The sequence below is a fragment of the Natator depressus genome, chromosome 16 (assembly GCF_965152275.1).
Source record: "Natator depressus isolate rNatDep1 chromosome 16, rNatDep2.hap1, whole genome shotgun sequence".
NCBI lineage: Eukaryota > Metazoa > Chordata > Testudines > Cheloniidae > Natator > Natator depressus.
The window spans coordinates 18,773,393-18,792,513 of NC_134249.1; the positions used below are offsets into that span (position 1 = coordinate 18,773,393).

General features: G+C 48.9%; 1 protein-coding gene across 2 annotated transcripts in view; it reads left to right on the plus strand.

Moving 5' to 3' along the window:
* The window catches only part of RXRA (retinoid X receptor alpha), a 224,881-nt gene that overhangs the window by 151,109 nt on the left and 54,651 nt on the right, over positions 1–19,121 (plus strand). For both annotated transcript variants that reach the window (XM_074973501.1, XM_074973502.1), the window contains exons 3-4: positions 10,001–10,151; positions 12,335–12,514. In XM_074973501.1, coding sequence (XP_074829602.1) covers positions 10,001–10,151; positions 12,335–12,514 — 331 coding nt within the window. The remainder of the gene's footprint in view (positions 1–10,000; positions 10,152–12,334; positions 12,515–19,121) is intronic.

Genomic DNA, 19,121 nt, shown 5'->3' on the forward strand with positions numbered 1-19,121 from the left:
GGATGGGCCTAAAGAAAGGCCAAGGGTTGGGCCAGCAAGGGTCTTCCCCAGACTTCCTGTAGTGCTGGACTGGGCCAGGGCAGAGTGTTTCAGGAGGAAGGGAAATGACGTTTAGGGCAAACAGGGCTGTAGCTTCCAGCTGCATCCAGAGGGCAGAGCTTGGCTTCTCTGATGCCTTTGGGGAACTTGAGGAGCTGGAAGGACTTGGCTTAAGAGCTAGGCATAGTGCAGGCAGGGGTCATGCTAGTTTCCCATGCAGCACAGTTTGCCAGTACCCCTCACTTTCCCCTTCAGCTCCCTCTGCTATTCCAGGCCTATTGATGCACCTCACTTCTAATCTGCACTTCAGTCTCGGCCGGCTGTTCCAGGTCTGGGGCCCCCTGCACAGCTCTACTGATCTGGCCTGCAACATTCCCGATTATCCCTCTCGTGAGTGATCCAGAAATAAAAGGGAGTGAGCAAGTCAGTCCTGCTGGAGCTATGCCTCACGCTTACTGGATTCTGTCATCCGGGGATCCCAAACTGGTTTTCAAATACTCCAGCCTCGGAGAGCACCCTCCTGTGAGGTTGGTACATCACCTCTATTTTAGCAACGGGGAAACAGAGCACTGAGAGGCCAAGACGTCTGCCGCAGGCCACCCACAGCAAGATTGCAGAAGATCCCAGGGCAAGATTATCGAAAGGGCTCTCTCTTGCACGCACACATGTGTACATCTGACATTGAAAGGGCTCAGCATCCAGCCGTTTCCATGGTGATATCCAATGTGTTGAATTCTCGTGAAAATCCGGTCTGATAGTGAGTCCCTGGCAATGCCAGGAATTGAACCCAGGAGTCCTGATAAACAGATCAGGACTTAGCTCTTTTCAAAAAAAATTGTGGGATCATCATTTTTTTCTTGACAACCCCAGGAATCTCTGAAGAACATATATGAGAAAGAAAGAAAGAAAGAAAGAAAAAGAAAATTACATTTGAGTATATTTCATAATCCCTTCTTCTGCTCACTTCAGTGCCATTCGCAGGACCCAGGTGCAAAACTGGAGAAGCAGCAGCAGCCTATAGGACTGTGGCAGACCCCCCCCAGGCATTTCTTGTAGCAGCTCTGCGGATGCCTGGGGAAAGCGAGGACAGATCAGACACAGAGTTAGGCTGTGGCGACTCTCTCAAAGCGGTCTCATTCCTTCAGACACAATTTATTCTTTTTAAGGACATCTGTGGACTCTGTGGCAGTTTTTAGACCTGGCTGCTATTGGGCCCCAACAGAGAGGACCCAGATCCCCAGAGCTTAAAACAAAGTCAACAGTAGAGAGAGGAATGGAACCCAGGAATCATGATACCCAGTAACTTGTTCCAATTGCTAGGCAATGCTGCCCACTTCCACTGTGAGCTAACTCAAAGCACTTCCTTGTTATCAGCCCTGTGGCCCTCCGTTGCGCACACTGAGCTGAGTTTGTGCTCACCAAAAGCAGAACTAGGTTCCATATGGCGACGAGGGTGAAGCTTTGGGCCAGGCTGGCTGGTTTTCTCACTACCCCAGCTTCAGGTTTTTGCTCTGCAGCCTTAAACCCAAGAGGAAGGAGCAGTATGCGCCAGGGGAGAGTGTGGGAACCAAGAGGTGCACGTGTAGCCTGCCTGTGGTTTCGGGCAGCCTCTGAAAGAGGAAACGGAGGCGGTTCCCATTCCCATGTGCTGACTCAGCAGCTAGTTGGGGCTCCTGCTGACTCATGGGGGAACACTCCCTGTATCAGTTTCGGGTCCCAGCCCCTAGGGGATGGGCAAGCGAAGAACCAGGGACTGCTGACCCCTAGCCATGTGCCAAGGGGGACAATGGGGCTTTCCACTGGATCTGCCCTTTATACCAGCCTTCCCTTCCCTGCCTATATTCAGTCCCCTTGCTCTCTGCAGTCACACTGCACCAGCCCCCCAGAAATGCTCGGTCTGACAGTGCTAGTCTCTCTCACCCCCTGAAGTCAGAAGGACATTTGGTTTCTACATGGAGTGAGTGATTAGCTCAAAGTAGGGGAGCACTGGGATCAACTGGTGACTTCTCCCCTGCTTGTTGAAGGTATCTGCTGCCCAGCAGTCAAAGTGGGCATGCTGTCTGGATTTTCTTCACTGCTCCTGGATGTCCATACAGCCAGAAACATCTTTGATCACCTTCAACTGCACCATTCCTCTCCAGGGCAGACCTAGTAACAGCGATTCTTGGTACCTGCAGCCTGGACCACTGAAATGTGTTCCCATCTGGGCCTGATTCTAAAGGTCACGCCAGAAGGTGCAGCAGGAAGTGATGCCTCTTAGACAGGACGAATGTGAATGCCATACACCAGTGCTCCTCTTGTATATTGGTTGGTTCTCAAATTCTGGTCCACTCCTCATCTTCAAAGCCCAGAATGGGCTTGGGACTGGCTATCTCAGTGAGAACTTGTCTGCCTGCTCCCTACAACACACCAGAACATTTTGACTGAGGGGCACAGGTTTGAATTTGCACTGATCAGAGCTGGGGAATTACTTCTACAGGAAACCAGCTTTTACCCATTCCCTTTAAGGAGCTTTACAAGATGCACTTGTTAAATCTGGAGTTGTGTCAACCCCTTAAAAAAAACAACAACACAACCAACAACTGTATTTGTTGTAGGCCACACAACAAGCATTGGAGCAACCTGAGCAATGGAGAAAGGCAGCTTACCAGGAGGGTGAAGGAAACTTTCATCTTCAACAGGCAGCTGATGTTCTTTGACTTTATTGGGGTACCCAGAAGCTGTGGTGATGGGTGCTGTCGAAAGATGTTTAATAATCATCATCAGCATTTTGCAATCGGACCTATATTCCTATAAAGCACTGAAGCAAACTGTTGGGTCTGATTGCTCCTAAACCTTATGAAGATTCAAAGTGTGGATCCTTATCTAATTCATAGGTTTTAAGGCTGGAAGGGACCATTATGATCATCTAATCTGGCCTTCCAAATAAAACAGGCCATGGAATTTCACCAAGTGGTTCCTTCATCAAGCCCGTAACTTCTGGCTGAGCTAGAGCATCCCTTTTAGAAAGGCAAAAAGTGTCAAGCGATGGAGAACCCACCATGTCCTCAAGTAAAATCAAAGCCCATGGCGAGCATTTAACAGAAAGATGCAGAGAAACACATTTTTTAGTCCTGAGATCCAAGCCTGCTTTAGCTCCTCCTTTTCCTCTCCCCCATTTTGGAATAAAAATTCAGTGCTGCGTATTTTGGGGCTTAGGGTGCTAGTAAGAAAGGGGAGACCACAAATATTGTGGGCACACTAAAGCCGAGACTCCCAGAAATTGAATCTTGCACCTCAGCAGCATTTCTGTGTTTCAAATTTCCCACCTCCCCGTCTCTCAAGGACAGCTGCCAACAGGGCAGTTTGAACAGAACAGAGAAGAGATTTTCAAGCACCCTTGTGTTCCTAGATTTGTACAGGAAACGTGCCAGTCAGCTGAAAGGGAACAATTGAGTGGTTCGGCAGAAGTCTTGACGGAGACAGGATGGGGAAGAGGGGATGATCGCCTGAGAGACGAGACCACATCAGCTGATTCAGGAGGAGTGTCGGAGGCGGGCAAGATGGGAAGTGCAGATTTTGCCATGGGCATTTGAGGAACCAAAAGTGCAGGGTCATTCATGAGACGGGGACTGAATATCGTAGAGAATAGGCAAAATGTGAATGAGCACCATTGCCCTCCACTGGAAGTGATCAGAACAACTTGGCTGTATGTGATAGGCCCTATGCCTCTGCCAGCTAACGGAAACACCCCTTTAGCCCCAGTGGCAAGGACCTGTGCCTTCAGAGCAGTAGGCCCTGACTTCTACCCCTGCTGAGGCTGTGACACCTGTGTGCCAAAGTGGTAGCTCTAATGTCCTAGGCATACACGGGGTTTTCTCCATAAAGAATGTCAGCGGCTGAGTTTCGTGTGACCGTCCCAGTTAATCCCATGGAAATCTGTCTGTGTGTCCATCCCTCAGGTCTTTCCATCTGTCTATTATCCGTCCAGGGGTTTTAGCCCGTACTCCTCATGGTAACTGAATGCCATTCAAGTCTCTCATATGTCTCCGACGAACCTGTGGATCCTCCATACAGATGTTCATATATTCTTATGTCCTTACCTCAGAGGATGGGGCCCAGAGGTCCTAAGGATCTGTCGTTTCCTCAGCAAACCAGGCAGGGCTTTTGGGTGAGGTAGGGAGGAGATTTAAAACTCTCTCTTGCGGGTGGGTTTACCTTGCTCCTTTCTGTGGTTATTAATCATCTGACAGACACATTTCCTAGGGTCACAGATATGCAGCGTTAAAGGCCAGAAGGGACCATGGTCATCATCTAGTCTGACTTCCTGCATAGCACAGACCATAGGACCTCCCTGGATTAATTCCTGCTTGAAATCCAATAGCTGTGGTTGAGCTACAGCATCTCTTTTAAGAAAAACAAAACATCCCATCTTGATTAAAGTATTTCCAGGGACAGAGAATCCATCATAACCCTTGGTAAGTTCTTCCAATGGTTAATTACCCTCACTGTTAAAAATTTACATCTTATTTCTATTCTTAATTTGTTTAGCTTCAACTAGAGCCATTGGATCTCATTAGACATTTGTCTACTAAACTGAAGAACCTCTATTACTAAATTTCTTTTCCTCACTTAGGTACTTCTAGACTCATCAAGTTACCTGTTAGTTTTCTATTTGGTAAGCAAAATAGATTGAGCTCCTTCAACCTGCCACTAGAAGGCCTGCTTTCCAATCCTTTAATCATTCTCATGGCTCATCTCTGAACCCCGTCCAATTTATCAATAGCCTTCTTGAAGTGTGGACATGACGTGTGAACACCAGTACTCCAGTATGAATGAAACCATCAGACTTACCTTTTTAAACCAATGCATGTCTCTAGAGAGGGAGGGAGTGATTTTGCTTTAATGGAAGAAATGTAGAGAGGGCAGAAATATCATGAGAACCCCAGTGTTCTCCATTTCTGCATCTGTTGCAAGGCTGGGAGAAGTCCTCGTGTATTAGATAACATACTAAGGGCCAAATTCTACACTCAGGGATTCTGGGGTGAGTCTGAAGTAATCCTACTGACTTTAGCAGCCTTTCCTTGGGTACACACTTGAGAAACTGAGAGCAGAATTTGACTATAAGACCACAGGTTTTGATCCAAAATCCATTGAAGCTGACAGAGAGACTCCCATTGACTTGAAAGGCCTTTGGATCAGGCTCATAGATGACTGTTCAGATTCTTTTCAGGCACTGTGTCTTGCGGGTGGGGGGCTATGCGGTGCTTTCCCAGCACAGCAGATTGGAAAGCCCCAGGCTGTGCATCATGCCAGGCATTTGATCAGCCCGATAAGAGTGGGAATCCTCCCTTCCTTTCCCACCACATGCTCTCTCATCACTTTGGTCCCTTCTGAGATGATGACATGTACACATCCTCCCTCCCCGCCACGCCATGCTGGTTGCTAAGATCCTCATGCACCAGGGACTCAAGAGCAGAGCAGTTCATAGCAAGAATGAATGAATGAGAGGCCTGGCAAAATATCTGCAGCAAAAGGGATTTTGTGGTGGTGCGGCAGGGGTTGGTTTTTCAGATGTAAATTGCCTATTTCCTGCTGGTGTTTGTGACACACACAATCTGGAGAGCTCTGTTTCCTTCACGATGGAATTTTGCACAAAATGTTTTCGCCACCTAGATGATTGTTAAGAGGAAAAGAACACTTTGGTGCAAGAGGTCCCTAGTGTTCATAACAGCAAGTATGGACCAGCGGTTAGGGTGCTAGCCTGGGACTTGGAAGACTGGCGTTCAGTTCCCTGTGCCATTGTATTTTCTTGTATGGCCTTGGGCAAGTCACTTAGGGCAGTGGTTCTCAACCTTTTCTCATTTGTGGACCCCTAAAAAATGTCAAATGGAGGTGCGGCCCTTTTTTAGAAGTCTTAGACATGGTGGGCATCTGCAGGCCACAGGGTGACAACCCCAGACTTAGGGTATGTCTACAGAGCAACTAGACACCCGCGGTTCACCCATGCCAGCCAACTTGGGCTAGCAGGGCTCAGGCTGTTTCACGTGGGCTGTTTGACTTCAGAGAAGTGTAGACTTCTGGGCTCTAGGACCCTGCAATGTGGGAGGGTCCCAGAGCTTAGGCTCCAGCCCAAGCAGAAAATCGACACAGCGCCCTGTGAGCCTGAGTTGGCTGGCACGGGCCAGTTGTGGGTTTTTCTGTGCTGTGTCTAAACTGCAACTGGCAGGTATCATTCCCAGCGTGGATGGATGTACACGTGCCAGCTTTGATCAAGCTACTGTGCTAAAAAGAGCAGTGGGCCTCAGTGCCTTGGGCTAGCTGTCTGCGCACAGTCCGGTCCAGAATCCTGGGCATGTACTTGGCAGCTAGCCTGTGGCCACACGGCTATTTTTAGGCACTAGCTCAATCAAAGCTAACATGTATACGTCTACCCGAGCTGGGAATTACACCTCCCTGCTGCTGTGTAGACGGATCCCCCATCTCTCTGTGCCTCAGTTCCCCATCTGGACAATGGGGATAATGGCACTGCCCCGCCTCGCAGGGCTGATGTGAGGAGAAGTACATTAAAGATCGTGAATTACTGTGGTGATGAGGCCCATATAAGTACCTACGATAGCTAGATAGAGGGTGTGGATGGGGATAGATAGATAGATAGAATGAGAAGAAAGCACCATCACGCCTATCCTCCTTCATACTATCTATCTATCTACTGCAAAATAATTCCAAATCACCACAGTCACATGGTCTGCTGGGTTAAATATCATACTTCACATCTCTGAGTTCTGTTCTCACCTCTGCCCCATACTGAGACTTCATAATACTTTCCATGTAATTAACACTTCGCAAGGGATACATACTAGGATGCTAATGGCTGCTGTGTTTGGTGCTATACATCCGGGGAGCTATTTAAATCTCCCTAACCCTTTCTGGCTGACCCTGCTGGGGATGGAGTAAGTAGAAGAAAGGGGACAAGGAAAAGTCAAGGGGATTTGCGGAGGGAACATAAGTAGAAACTGAGCTGAGGGGCCCTACACAACCCCAGATCCCTAATTCCAGCCCTGCTGCATCTGTGACCTGTAGCCATTCACTAAGTATCTTTCCCTTCAAGAGATAACATGAGAAGATGGTCTATAAATCCCAGGGTCTAGGGCAGCCAAACTGTGGTGTCCTGGTCTTCATCATCCGTGCAGGCGATCTCAGCCGGGGTGCTCCCACATATAATCACTGCAAATCATTTTCTCTGTTCGGTGTCCTGAGGCGGCATTAGGGGGAATCTTCCTAACACATTTAGATAAGGGCTCTCCTGCGGAGATGGGTGGAAATTTGGCAGCAGGAAAGGAATTTGCCTTCCCATTAAATCAACCGGCAACAGTGGTTTAAGGGACTAGCTTATTAGAGAGTGGTGTCAGCTCTTACTGCTTCCCTGGCTTTATGGAAGGATTAGTTGGATCCCCGGCCCCTTCCCCTTGTTGTAACATGAAGCCTGTGATCTGAATATTCACAGAGGCATGATTTTATCCTGCTGCAGGGATGAGTTGCCCTTGTCATCTTATTACAGTGGGATTGGATGTTTGCTGCTCGCTCTTTTTCCAGAGCAGTGGATTAGTGATCTTTGGAGATCTGTGTTTGAATCCTTGTTTTGGCTCATAAGATACTGGTAATTTCAAGCTAGCATCGTGCCCACTAAGGGATGTTTTCCGTGTCACACCCAATTTGGTACAACCATTCGGTTTAATGCAATTGTCAGGGTGGGGGTCAAGACTGGAATAATAGAGTCATGTTCTGGTCTAGGCCCGGGAGGCCTGGCAGGGGTGCTCCAAAAAAGCGAGGCTCAAACACGGCAAAAGTGGCGAATTATTGGCTTTATTGAAGGTAAGTGACACGCCCACAACGGGGACTCCAAGCGTTGCTGTCACGGCGGTGGAGAGCCCAGCGCACCAGAGCAATGCCTGGGACGGAGTCCAACGAAGGGGTGGGTAGCAGGCATTAATATACACTTAACATTATCAGCTCATGTATAATTACTACGGGGTTGTGCTCCTTTACTGGCATGGGGCCACACGAGGCAGTCAAGGCCAGTTGAGGACTGGTTTCGACTGGTTCCTCATGTCTGACACTGACCGATAGTAACCATCTGCACGAGAAAGCGTTCTTCCCTAGCTAGGCCATCACAGAGTCTTCCGCAGTCCCTTACAAGTCAGCTCCGAGGTTAGTGAGGCCCCATCGGGCTCCATCCCTGGCTGTGAATGGTGCCCGGATCATCGCATTGGTTGAGTGCAATTGCAAGAACTTTACATAGGTTGGGGCCCCTATGAGTAGAGCCCTGCAAATCCTCAGATATCCACTTCATATCCCCGGACCTTTTTGGCGGATAGTGAAGCGGATGCGGATACAACTGTGCAGGGCTCTACCCATAGGTCTCAGCCTCCAGGGGGTAACTTCCCCCCATGGGCTCAGACCTGCAGGGCCCCTCACCGGCTGACTCCGCAGCTCGGGGCTGCTTGGCCCTGCCTGCAGGAGTGGCGTGGCAGCTACTGCTGGCTGCATTGCGAGCGATGGGGTCTCGTGGCTACAGCCGGATCCTGGCTGGGCAGGGGGCGGTGCCCGAAGGGACCAGCCCACACCGCTGGGCTCTTTTTTTCGGGTTGCTGGCTCTCTCCCCCGCTCCCATCCCCAGCATAGATGGCATCATCCGCAGCAGCCAGGCGTTCTCAGCTTCCTATGGCTGTCGATAGGGCTCTAGTATACGGCAGCCACGTGGCCTAATGGATAACATGGGTGGCGCCTGGCCCGTGGCATCCAGCTCGGGCTGCCCAGGAGGCTCAGTGCGCTCGGGGCCAGCAGCCATGGCTGGGGCTGGGCAGCAGGCTGGAGTCGGGGCTGTCTAGCACCTGCTTGCCACGCCACTTCCCGTCCAGCAGCTTGGGCCCCTCGGGCAGCGCCAGCATCCCCACCATGGCTCGCCCTGGCCGCACTCCCAGCCCACTGGCTCCTAGGCAGCAGAGCCCCCCCAGCCACGGGGATTGGAGCGGGCCCCCCCACCTCTCCACCCCTTTGTGCCCCATCATGCGCTACTGCTACTGGATGCCCCCAGGAGCACCACATGAAGTCACACCACTTCCCCCCCACCTCCTCGCGCCACCCTGAGACCCTGCCCTGTGCCACCCCTTACCCCCAGTCCCTGCCCTCGCACGGCCTCTTCCCTGCGAGACCCCATCCCCCCGCTCGCTCATCTCTGCTCCCCCACCTTGGGATGGCTTGCTGCTGCGGGTGCGGATAGAGGTAAAAGATGGCTAGCAGATCGCGGGTCGGATCGCGGGTTGATCCTAGCAGATGCAGATTGGATGCAGATCCACGTTTTTGTATCCGTGCAGGGCTCTACCTATGCGGTATCTGAAACAAGGATTGAGGGGTGTGTGAGTGTGCAGTGTATGAGGAGGAGTGTATGAGTGTGAAGCTCAGGATTGCAACAGCAGGGGGTGCTGCAAGTCAGGACTGGGGTGGACTAGCAAATTTGGGGGGTGAGGATTGGGAGGGCATCAGCAGAGCGGTGGGAGAGACTCGCACCGAAATAGCAGGGGCTCTACAAGTAGGATCTAGGTGGGATCTAGGTAGATCCTTGTGAGTCCTGGGACTTGAATAGGAGGGGATCCTGCCACTCAGGATTGAGGTTCATAGCACAGCCATGTGGGGCACCAGGTCTGGAGCGATCAGCTCAAGATGAGGTGCATGGAGGAGTGTGCAAAGAATCTTCCATAGGGGTCTGACACTGGGGATGGGTAGGACCCGCTCTGGAGAGCATGACTTTGCCCATTCTGTGCAGATTAACTGAGGGCTCCCCGAGTGGCATCTGGAGACACCTGAGCTCTGGGTGAAGGGCCAGGCCCGAGTGGGAGGATGCCATGTGTACAGCACCCCTCAGCTTGCCTTTATCCTGGGCTCAATGATAACCACTTCCCCTGTGTTTCCCTCTGCACAGCTCAATTCTCCGATGAACCCCATCAGCAGCACAGAAGATATTAAACCACCCTTGGGACTCAATGGAGTTCTTAAAGTGCCAGCGCACCCCTCAGGAACCATGGCCTCCTTCACCAAGCACATATGTGCCATCTGTGGGGACAGATCTTCAGGTAAAACCCCCCAGATGGCAAGTGGAGGAGGGGGTTGGGGAAGTGGATCTCGGTGGAAGGAGAATCCCCTTTCCTGGTCTTTATTTGTCCAGCAGGAGCATCCACATGTCTTAGGTTTCTGAGCCAAGGCAATGCAACGACTTGGTTTTACCCGACTTCTTTCCCCACCTGTGTCCTGCCTCCCTGCCTTGGAGAGAATATGCAGCATGTATTCCCTCCCATCGGGGCACAAAGAGCCGAATGGTCTTGTGACCTGTTAAAGCCACAAGGGACCACTGGGAGCAATTTGTTAGTCTCTAAGGTGCCACAAGTACTCCTGTTCTTTAATCACATTAAAGGCATCCCCCAGCTTCTGAAGGTGCCATAGGAATAAATAAGACAAGCACAGCCTCTGGGGGGAACCTTTCGCTCTTCCATGCCAAGTGCTCAGGGCCATCCCAAACCTTAACCTCCCAGCTTCTCCTTCCCCTGCACCTGGAAATTGATGGCCAACCAGCTAGGGCTGGAGCAGTAAAAACGGCACCTCAGGAAAATTTGGGGGGATGATCCCATTTAGCAGCCCTACCTTCACCCCTTTTGCGGATATGCCGGAGGGGATTGGATTTAATTGAGTGGCAGGGCTGTGTGGAATATCCTCAACCACCGCTGAAAACAAACCAAAGCCGGCTTTGGTTTGAGGGTGCCCTTACCACCTCTCTGCTCAGGGCAGGTTCACTCAGAGGGAGACTCAGCTTGCAGAGCACCCCAGGGAGCCTGATCTGATCTCCCAAGCCAGGTGAAACTTGGCAGGTTCCTCTGTGGTCAGAGAAGAACTTGGTGTGGGGAACAGGTGAAATTTTGCCTCAACCTCTGCTTAGCCGCTGGTTGCTTCATTATATATTGGAAATTGGCTACCACTGGGGCAGTTCAGCTCCTCCTTCTACCGTAGCCTTTTTATCCCATATCCTTCCTTCTCCCTCGTCCTTTTATCCCGTGATGACCTTCTCAGACAGTACCAGATAAAAGATACACTTCTGATTGATTATCCCCACTCTGTAAAATAAAATGTGTTAATTCCCTTTGTTCTCATGTCATTAACTCTTATCACAGTGGGCTCCCTGCTTGTCTTTCTCTCCAGGCAAACTTTGCTCTCTGTTATGCCCAAGTGATTTTCTAGGAGAAGGTGGCCTGGATGCGTAACTCAGAGCAAACTTCAGTACATAGTCTCCATCAGTAACATTTCCCTAAAACTTCTGACTCCATTCCCAAGCTATGCTCTCTGGCCCATGAGTGATCCCTGCATGGAGTCTTCCCTGGGGACGTGCTCAGAATGAAACCACTCAAGAGCCACCCACTGAGGAAAGAGGGGAGCTCTCGCAAGGTTGTGCACGTAGTGAACATGTTGGAGAATAACCGTGCCAACTCAGTCCAATCTGTGGAGAGGCTGTTTGTTCTCACATAGATTACTGCGTGTGTGGGGAGAAGTCTCCTCAGCAATGAGCAGCCGTGTGGATTGTTCATTTCTTATGATACCCCAAATGCCATGGACAAAGAGAGCAGGGGCCGTTTGTCACAAATAACGCTAGCCTATTGACTCCTGTGTCCACAATGTGAGCAGAGAGGTCAAGGGCTGAAAGAGTCTTGGAGACATCAACTACTCTCTGGTCCCTTGTCTTCACTTGGAAATTAGGTTGTGTTAGAACATGACTGTGGCTCATGATGTTAAACATGATTTGCAGCCCATATGGACGGGGACATCTTGTCATCTGGTTGTGGCAAGGCCTGTACTTCCAGTTGGGTTTGATCCACGACCAGTGGACATGATGGTAAACATGATGGTTGAGGCAGGTTGCCAGGGCAACATGGGGGAAGCTTGCCTGGATGTTGTACCTATTCTGTGGATGAATAAAGAGTGGGCAGGACCTTGTCCAGACAGGGGTGTCTAGACTGAGCTAGCTAGCTTGATTGCATTAAACTGTCTAAAACCGTAGGCGAGACAAAGCAATTGTATATTAGCACATGCTAATCTGGTCAAGATAAAGCCTGATCCCCCCTTCAAATCCTATGCTAGACAAGGCCTAAGGTAATTAAACAACCCAGGAGTAGTAATAAGAGAGTTGTGGGGGGGCAGGTAGGTGACCTGTTTGTTGCTCAGTGGGTCTGCATGATTTCTGTGTTTCTTCACCCTCCTCAATCCCCTGCAGGTAAACATTACGGGGTGTACAGCTGCGAGGGCTGCAAAGGCTTCTTCAAGCGTACAGTGCGGAAGGACCTCACCTACACCTGCCGCGACAATAAGGATTGCTTGATTGACAAGCGCCAGCGGAACCGGTGCCAGTACTGCCGGTATCAGAAGTGTCTGGCTATGGGCATGAAGCGAGAAGGTAAGGCAGACAGAGCAGTGACCTCCCCTACGCACGCAGGCACGCTGCAGTGGACCCGGCGGGTGCTCAGGTACACTCCTTTCCTAGGAGGCTCCCTCCTGTTTCTAGCCCTGCAACGTAACATGCACCAAACCTGCATTTAGCCCCTTTTGTTGGTGATTGTGAATGCAGCCAGGAATATATGCCAATGATCTCACTGTGGAATCGCTGCTCCTGGGCCTGAACCATGCTGTTTGCTGTTACATAAAGGGTGGATTTTTCTCCCTTGTGCATGTCTCTCTTGCGTATATTCTATGCTCGCTCGACAGTGACCATTAGCAAGGTTGTAATGGAGGAATCAGGCCAGATGTGTATCTGAGAGGAAGTTGTTGCCCTGAGTAACTCACTTAGTTCCTTCACCAGCAACAGAATGTGTCTGTCCAGCTTCCATTGCCAGAGTATGCTTTTATTTCTCATAAGGAGCAGCATCCTCATCAGATTCTTCTGGCTACCCAGGCCTGAGCAAGGTTACACTACGTGACATGATATTACTGTGTGTTAATGTGCACAAGCAAAGCTCCGAAGGTGCAAGCATAGTGTTCGTTTCAGAGGGGCGAAGCAAAGCGAGAATGGGTAGAAGCAGATACTATTATCCAGTGGCATGGAGGAAGGCAACAGGAAAATACAGATTTGCCTTGATTTTAAAAAGCTTTCTTTTCCAGTGATCAGAAGGCTGTAAAGCCCAGATCAAGGGGTGAATTTGGGACTAGCATTTTAGGTTTATGTTGGGTGACAAGCACTGTAATCTGATCTGGCCCATCCTTTTACAGATAACATGATCTGAAATGATGTTAAATCCTGGAAGATTGGTGTAGATTATAATGAGACACTGTCAAGATACAAATGGTGTGTTTAATAAAATGCTTTCCCTGCAGCACTTTAGATTAGTAAACCTGAAGGAATGTTATCAGCCTAATTTATTTCTCATGGTGCTGTTTGTGTATATTTTGCACTTCTCTGAGCCTGAACGAGACTGGTTAGTTTCATTTTTTCTTTATAGTCACTTTTACTTTCGACTCCTATGAACTTTCCCTGTGCTGTTGTGTTTGGGTTTCCAGTATAGTGGGAAAATAGTTGAAACTCTGTTTTTTCCATGAGGAAGAATAATTATGGGTTTTTTTTTTTTGTTTTTTTTTTTTTTAGTTTTTGTAAAAATTTTTCCCCTCCTGAAATTTAATTTTGGACCTAAACGACTTGACAATGGCTCGTCAACGCTGTGTTGGTCGGTGTGTGCTTATGACTTGAGAGCGACTGTGTGAATGATCCTCCACTGGTATCACTCCAGTCACTGATATCTGCATTCATTACATCTTCTGAATCACATCTGCTGTGCTCACTGACACATAAATCCACTTCTTTACTGCTCTCTGTTCTGCGGAGTCACAATAGTCGTGGGAGAGCAAAGCTGCAGGATGTGTCTCTTTGAAGAGCAGTTAGTCTTGTCTGGAGCGTTAACTAAATAGGGCAGTGCTGAAGCTGTGTCTAGTGTTTAACAAACCCTGACATGCTTGATTTATGGGGTCATATAAGGACCCACACATGCAGATTCTTCAAATGTCAAAGCCATCTCTGCTTGGGATGCTTTGGAGTTCCAGAGGCAACTGATTAAAAGGGCATTTGGATGGGGCTGGGGGAAAGGGTTAGCTCTCCAGAGAGAGCAAACTGCAGAGGACTGAATTCCTAAAGGGAACCTTCCTCACCCCAGCAAACTCAACCCTGGGTGTCCGGAGTAGAGATTTCCGGAGGGAAGTGTAATATGTTTTGCACTGAGGAAGGCTGGAAACTCTGGCAGATGTTCTGGGTTTTATACAAGGAATTTTTTTTTTATCATGGGGTATCCATGTATAAGATATACATATATGGTCTTAATCAGACACAGAATGTACCTCTGGTATGTTTCAGACATGAATCAGGGTGTGTGTGTGGGACCCAGAGCATTTTGTTTAGGGTGCTATAGTTTTAACAGGTATGTTAGAAATGTGAGCAGCCCACCCTATGCTAGCAACAAGTCTGCATCTTCCACATGTCAGGCAGTGGCAGAAAGAGTGCGAGTCACATTTGTTTTCTTGTTTAAGGGGCAGGGATTGTGCGGCTGGCTCTGCAAACAGATGACAGCCCTCCCTCACAGTAAGGCAAGAGGGCTCTCTCTACCTTTTGAAAGTAAAGCAGCTTTGAGGCTGGTTTCCTGAGCTTCCCCCAAGACCCTGACTTGACTGCACAGTAGGTGCCTTCCTGACAGACAACAGAGAGAAGGAGAGAGCGCGCGATGTCCTGAATCAACCCTGTCTCTTCCAGGTGGAAGAGACCGAGTGCTGGGATATGGACAGACAGACAAAGCTACAAGCTGGTGCAAAGAAAGCAAAACCAGCAGGGAATATGGATGGAAAGGAGAAGAGGTTGGAAAGTCTTTGGACTTCAGATGAAAATTCACAAGTGATGCTGGCTGTGGGCAGAGGCAGGTACCTGAAGTTAGGCAGGGATTGGGCTCAGGAGGACCGGTTGTTATTGGAGTTTCATCTCAGCCGTGGCTATAAAGAGTGTCATAGGGTACGTCTACACAGCAAAAAAAAAACCTGCAGCAGCATGTCTCAGAGCCTGGGTCAACTGATTTGTGCTTGCAGAGCTCACGCTGCAGGGCTAAAAATTGCAGTGTAGACATTTGGGCTCAGGCTGGAGCCCTGACTCCAAGACCCTGACCCCTCCCTGGGTTTCAGAGCCCAGGCTCCAGCCCGAGCCCGGACATTGACACTGTTATTTTTAGCCCTGCAGTGTGAGCCCCAGCCAGTTTGACCCGGGCTCTGAGACTCGTGGCCGTGGGGTTTTTTGGCTGTGTAGACGTGCCCTCCTTAAAAGGGTGTTGTGGCTTAGATTCTACAGGCTCCGTGTGAGGCTGTCGCAAGGATGTGTGACCACTCAGTGCTCCTGCAAACTCAGCCTTTGTGTGTGAAAAGCATCGGAAGTAGCCAGGCTGGTGTCTGGCTGCAGGTGTTTGTTCTCTGTGGTGCTGCCAGCATAGGAAGACTCATCCTGAAGAACAAACCAACTCCCCTCTTCCTGTCACGTCTACCCTCCATAGCCCCTTGCCCACCGAGATACCCACTAGTACATATTGGCAATCTGTGCTGGCATGATCCTGGGCCTGTAAAGCTGTGAAGGAAACAGTCCTCAGAGGAAAGGCACAGCTGCCATGCCAGTGTGAACAGAGCGCTGTCAAATTGCATTAGCGGATAACTGTTGGGCGTTGCGTTCTTTGCTGGATAAAAGTTGCAAGTCAGGAGGTCAGCTCTGTAACTTGTACTCACCGAATTGTTCCACTGAGAGAATAAAAGTGACTAACAGAGGCCAGCTCATCTACTGTATATTCAGCAATGGCACTTGCTTTTCAGAGAGAGGTGAGGGAACGTATTCATTTTTGTTTTTATTTGCAGCAAATGTATTGTTGAAGGCTGGGATTGTCTCTGGAGCTTGTTAAATTTCATTGGAACTGGGCACCTAATTCCCCTAGGCTCTTTAGAAAATCCAGGTGAATTTTATCTTTATTTGTCCTGAATCAAAATGGAGCCCAAAGGTTCTGGTTCTCATGCACTTCAGGATCTGTTTTTTCCCTGGAAGTGTCAATTAATGTGAGAGGGTTACTTCCAGAATCGTCCGCACTCCCTGAGATGGTGTCACAGGGCGAGCTGGGTCTGGAAAAGGGTTAAGGCCTCAGAGCTCTGGATGATGTGTTAGAAGCCCAGAGTTGGCACCGAGGATAAGAGGTGCTGTCCTCAGAGCAGGAAGGAGAGTATACTGTGAAAGACCTGGTGCGGGGCGCTCTTGCAGTGGGCAGCTGTCTGGGTGGGGAAAGGCAGTGGCCGGAGTTCTGGATTGGGACTGGAGGAGTTCCTGGAGATGAGTGAACTGGGGCCCAGGAGCGGCTCAGTGGGTTCAGATCAGCGGGAAGCCTCGCTAGGGGGAACTGGGCTGGGCTGAAGGCGAGTCGAGTGGTGGCAGGAACAGAAAAGGAACGGCTTGCGCCTGGAAAGGCGGAGGAAACTCTTTGTCTTGCTGTGTCTTAATAAACCTGGCCCCAAGAAGGGGAATGTTACTTGAAATGTGGTTGTGTGGGCACCCATTGGCAAGTCAGAGGGGAAACTGAGGCAGCACCCCGTGGGGGTGGGGCATGCCGCTGTTGCAGATCGATTTAAGTGCAATGGTTTGGGGCTCAAACAATGGACCTGGCTGCTTGCCCCAGGTGATATGTGGCTTTTCTCATTTTCTTTCTGTTGGCTCTGCTGAACTGACATCCTGTAAATCAGGTGACTATTAAATTCCTACAATTACGGCAATTGCCCGGGCAGCGCCACTGTAAAATTATAGGTCCATTAATTAATTTCTAAACGGCAGTGCAGTTCCCAAGGGAGTGCAGACTGTATGCCATCTGTGTGAGGACTCTATTAATTCATCTTGATTCACATTATCACAACGTATACCGAATGAATCCATAATAATCAGCCAATTATTTAAAAGTGTGACAGATGGGACCTTCATAACCCTAGAACTGAACTCACACACTACTGGCAGACTGATCTTATAGTGCAGTGTATATATTATGGAGGGCAAGGAGAAAGAGGAGAAAGTCTTTGTGTTTAGCATATGTGATGAGTAGACGTTCGGCGCTAGATCCTCAACTGAAGTGAATCAGCACAGCAGAGCTCTACTGATTTCCCTTGAACTATCCCAATGAGGATCTGACCCATAGTAAATAGCTATTTGATGCTATGTTGATAAAGACCTGGATTCTGTTCTTGGCACTGCACTGCGACTCAATTGCCCTCTCTGTGAAATGGGAATAACAATACTCCGTGGTAAAGTATTTTGAAGTCTGTGGGTAAAAACTGTCTATAAATGAGCCATCCATCTGGCTCAGATATACAGTTCCAAGAAGCATCTTCTGCCCATTTTGGAGCAGCCTTTTCACTTTTTTTATTCCTGAAAATAAGTTGGATACGGTTCTGGTTTTCAGAAGTTCATGGGTGCAGTTATGCGTGCAAAGAGTGCACATGCAATTATTGACCGAATTTGCTCATGCAGTTATTGCAATGGACAGAGGGAAGTGACCATTTGCACATGCAAATGGTCAGTGAGATACACATCTGGCCATTTGCCCACATACACACCAGAGACAATTTGCAAATATAGGTGCAAGAATTGTGTGCAAAGCAAACACATATGTATTTTCCACATGCAACTCTGAGCCTGCATCTTTGGGAATGAGGCCTTTGCTGTGACTTGGTTCCCTTCGACCCATTTCCCATCTGAGACCTCTTCCCAACTCACTTTTCCCATTGCTCATCTCACCTACCAGCACCACATTCCAACATTGGCTCCTTCCCACTGCATCTTCCTCCCTCATCTGTTGCCTGCTCATTCTGACTTGTCATCATACTCAATATCTGATCTGTACAGGCCTGATATCTCTCTGATTCCCCTCCTCCCCTCCCCCTGCCCCTACTGAGCCTCAACTCTAGTTTTGGCTGAAATTTTGAGCTGGTTTGTATGATCCAGCCCCATTTGTCCATACTCCTAATCTAAACGGCTACATCTTATTCACAATAAAGCCAGTGATATGGGCCTTAGTTCCATTCAAAATATGTTGCTCTGGAGACCACATTTATGGCAACGGAAATAAATACTTGATTCCTGTCGCCCCAACAGTATTTATATGCCAGGGACATACGGTAAAACCCTCTTACCAAGCTCTCTCGCTCTAACAGAAGAATAACACAACGGTAAATCATTTCCCACATGGGAAAGGAGAATAATGTTGTGACCCAGGGAATCAATATGGGGAATGAGAGAGACGTAGGCCACACTTCAATAATGGAAATTTATGCAAGAGGAAAAACCCTCTTATATAAATAGCTGAGGAAGGAAACATGCTTATTTAAGGAGCCTAAGTGCAGGTTTGCCATTAGACAGCTGGTGGAAGACACAAAAGGGGGCGGGCCATAAGAATCCCTCTGTCAAAGAGTACTCAGAGAGGGAAAACTTATGGGACTGAACTCGGAGGAAGTGCAAAGAGCAACTCACGATAGACAGAGATGGCAGAGCCTGGTTCATGCCCTAAGCAATGTCTGACAGCATGGGAAGGATCAGAAGCCCCGCATTGGGGAGCTAGCTTAGGAGTGCCTGTGTTTTATATCATTGGCAACATCAAAAGGCAAGAGGGTTGACATTTAGAATGAAAAGGATCAAATTGTCTGTACTCTGGGCTTGGTGTTAAAATTTAAGGCTTTGCCTGTGTGATGTTCTTAGTTTAAGGGAGGAAAAGCATATAAATGGAACATTTTTTCTGGCATTTAAGTCTCTTCTCAAGGCTGTCTATTGATAAATTTAAGTAGGATATCGATGCTAATATCCATGGTGCACTTGCCTTATTGATTCCGAGACACGGAAGCTGCAATAAATGATTAACTGAAAGTGTTGTTTGCCATATAAATTACTGCCAGCTGCACAAGCCTTTGTTTTCTGTACTTTGTCTTCCGCTAAGTATCAGACGTTCACCAAAACTAAGGTTACAGTCTGG